The sequence below is a fragment of the Poromitra crassiceps genome (assembly GCF_964638095.1).
Source record: "Poromitra crassiceps genome assembly, chromosome: 2".
NCBI classification, from domain to species: domain Eukaryota; kingdom Metazoa; phylum Chordata; class Actinopteri; order Beryciformes; family Melamphaidae; genus Poromitra; species Poromitra crassiceps.
The window spans coordinates 69,472,805-69,476,135 of NC_139624.1; the positions used below are offsets into that span (position 1 = coordinate 69,472,805).

General features: G+C 45.2%; 1 protein-coding gene across 1 annotated transcript; it reads left to right on the forward strand.

Moving 5' to 3' along the window:
* Positions 1-1,589: 1,589 nt before the first annotated feature.
* LOC310800299 (putative nuclease HARBI1) lies at positions 1,590-2,627 on the forward strand (the record flags this gene model as incomplete). The annotated part of the gene is made up of 1 exon (XM_083662877.1): positions 1,590-2,627. The coding sequence occupies one exon, from the start codon at positions 1,590-1,592 to the stop codon at positions 2,625-2,627; it is 1,038 nt and encodes a 345-aa protein (XP_083519003.1).
* Between the last annotated feature and the right edge of the window lie 704 nt (positions 2,628-3,331).

A 3,331-nucleotide genomic window follows, 5' to 3' on the forward strand; every position in this document is an offset into this window, starting at 1 on the left:
AATGTTTCTGATGTCTGATATAATAAATCACCAGGGAAAGGAGAAAAAAAGTATTTCCTTACTATCTGTGCACTATCTGTGTTGGTGAGGAGGAAGGCTTTTCATACATGGGGATTTGATAGCCTGGGCCCAGTAGTTCAAAACTTTTAATCTTAATCACATCGGATGAGATTTCGAAATCCCACATTCTGTGATCCAGGATCAGCCAATCCCGGCAGATTTTGTCCTGGTATTTCAAAGCAATGCAGGATTGGATCTGCCTCATCCAGATTTAGAATTTTCAGGATTACCAAATCCTGAATATTAGTGCTTTAATCCTGCCTTTCTCTAGTGGCTATGAAGAACAACACAAAGAAGACAGAGACAGTATGGCAATTCATAATGATCAGTTATATTTTCAGCAATCTTCATCTAGTGGATTTGAAGAACAAAGTACACAAAATCATAATGGAATTGTAATAAATTAAAAAAAAAATACTCCTACTCCTAGGTAACAACCAATGGTAATTCAGTGAAACACTGCTGCATCCTCAATACGTGCTTTGAGGAGCTGAATTTGGAGTCTGGCTTCCGTTTGCTGAAGCTGGCACAGCTCTATCTGCTCTTTTGCCAATCGGATCTGCATCTCCGCCCTCTCCGTTTCACGGCTCAGCAGTGTCTCATAGGCATCTGAATTACTCTCCTCAGTGCGCTTGAATCTTCTCTTTCGAGGTGGCTCTTGCATGTCATCAGGCCTGGCTGAGGGTCCAGCTTCTGCTTCCACAGGGGTCAGACTCAGGGTCAGGAGGTCCTCGCCTGGAATGCTCATGCAGCCCACATCAACTGCATTGATTGCCTGAAATTAAGAGTTCATTTATATACTTTATACCACTTAATAAGATGACCAAAAGCATGCAAGCTCCCAGGAAAGCCATAGGAAAATACCAGGTATAAGGGCAAATAATTGTAGTTCTATAGGGACAAGGATAAAATCTCATATGAAATGTGAAATGTTATATTATTACTATTATTATTATTAAATGTCACACATACCTGCGGCTCACCATCCAGCACAACATTCTGTATCCCATGCAACGATTGTGACTGCTGACCACCAATGATGTCAAGTACCACATCCGTGAATTCTCCCCTCTTGTATGGCTTGTTACCCGTTTGTGTGTTCTTGGCCTGGCTGTGGTCTTTTGTAGCTTGCTGTCTGAGATTCTTCCATCTCAACTTCACCTGGTCCACCGTCCTTTTGTGTCCGGACCCTGTAGAATTGACACTTGCTGTGATCCCCATTCACATTTCAGCCTTAACTTTCGCGCCACCCTCTCCGCTAAAGCAACCGACTAAGGAGTCATAATTCCCCCTTACACCCTCCAGCAGTGAATGGGTCTCAGCAGCAGTGAAATTAGGCCCCTTCTTGTCCATCTTTTCAAGTCACTGGGTTGGTCAGCAATTGGTTTTTATAGGTCTGGTCGTTACTTGCTTGATTACATGATTAACCACATGCCCTAACAAATCTGGAAATGCGATACATTGCAGGTGTTTGCATTTACTAATTATTTAGACACTATACTGACTGAAAGAACAGTCAGAACACAGTCATGGCAGGGATCGTTCACCTCGTCCGTCCTGGAAGGAGAGGTTACCGCCAGAGGGTCCAGACTGAGCGCCCCAAACCTCTCCAACAGTATAAATCGGATGAACTTTATGATCGTTTTCGATTTGGACTTGAAGACATCAGCTACATTGCTGACCTGGTTAGGCCACAACTGCAGCGCAGAACCCTGCGGAGTCATGTTCTGACTGTGGAGGAACAGGTCCTTATTGCCCTGCGCTTTTACGCATGTGGAACATTTTATCAGGTGATAGCTGATGGTATGGGAGTCCACAAGACAACAGTGGGTGAAGTAGTGACAGCTGTCTCTGATGCACTGGCCGGCCTGCTGGATTGCTTCGTTAAATTCCCGGTCGATGGTCAGATTGCCAAAGTGAAGGAGCAGTTCTTTCTTTCGGGAGGCATGCCCAACACCATCGGGGTGATTGACTGCACCCATGTGCATATTCAAGCGCCACATCAGAGGGAGTGGGAATATGTCAACAGGAAAGGGAGGCACAGCATCAATGTGCAACTTGTGGGAGATGCTGACCTTGCCATCACCAACTGCGTCGTGCGATGGCCAGGGTCAGTCCATGATGCACGGATCTTCAGGGAGAGCCGGCTGTTCACCGATTTCCAGACTAACAGCCCGGATGGGATGATATTGGCCGACAGTGCCTACCCACTCCTACCATGGGTGATGACACCTTTTCCCACTCCCAACACTCCATCACAGATGCGCTACAACAATGCCCATGGAAGGACAAGGTGTGCCATTGAGCGCCTGAATGGGGTACTGAAGAGACGCTTTGCATGTCTAAACTATCTAAGAGTGGAACCTCAACGAGCATGCAGCATAATACTTGCTTGTATTGTGCTACACAATATCGCTGTCCATCGCAGAGTCCCCCTCTGTGACATCGATGATCCCCCAGAGCCCATTGCTCCTGCTGCTGATCCAGGCCCACCTGTGGGTTTCTCTCTAAATGAGAGACTGAGTGGTAGGGCAATGCGAGATGCTGTTGTCCGCAATTACTTTTGAAAGGTGATGAATGACAGATGGACCTAATTTTGTAGAAGATATTTTTCCTTTAACCTAACTTACATTTGTGAATGACAATCTTTGTTAGGATGATTATATGAGCATGTTGTGTTACTATTTGGTTTGACACCCTTCTGAGAGGTAGGTCACCACAAATGTGACCAAAAAGTAAAAAATAAAATGTATCTGCCATGAAGGCTATAAATGTTGTATTATTTCAATCAATACACTCTGCCATCTTCCTTATATTGAAACATATTTTTAATTCAATTGTTTAGTACATTTTGCTCTAGTAATCCACTTAACACGTTCACTGCCATCGACGTATTAATACGTCAAAAATAATCCAACGGTTGACTGCCAGCGACGTATTAATACGTCAAAAAAATCGTTTTTTTTTTTTTGACGGTGCTACGTGGATCAATGCCCCCCGCGTCTCCTATGGAGATATTGGAAGTATTGAATGTGTATAATCTATTTTACCGACCAGCTAGGTGGCGACGGTCCTCTCCCGACAGAGAGAAAGTCAACCAAAAGCAGCCGCCTCCCGCGGCTGCTTCCTCCATTCTCAAGGAAATGGCTTGGCGATTTTACAGTCAGAAACGAACGAGCCTCATTCTCATACTGTAGGCGGGGGCGCTTTCGCGCTGCTGCGGTGGGGGGTTCCAGAAATGGACTGGGTGGGCAGCATAAAGCCTAGAGTC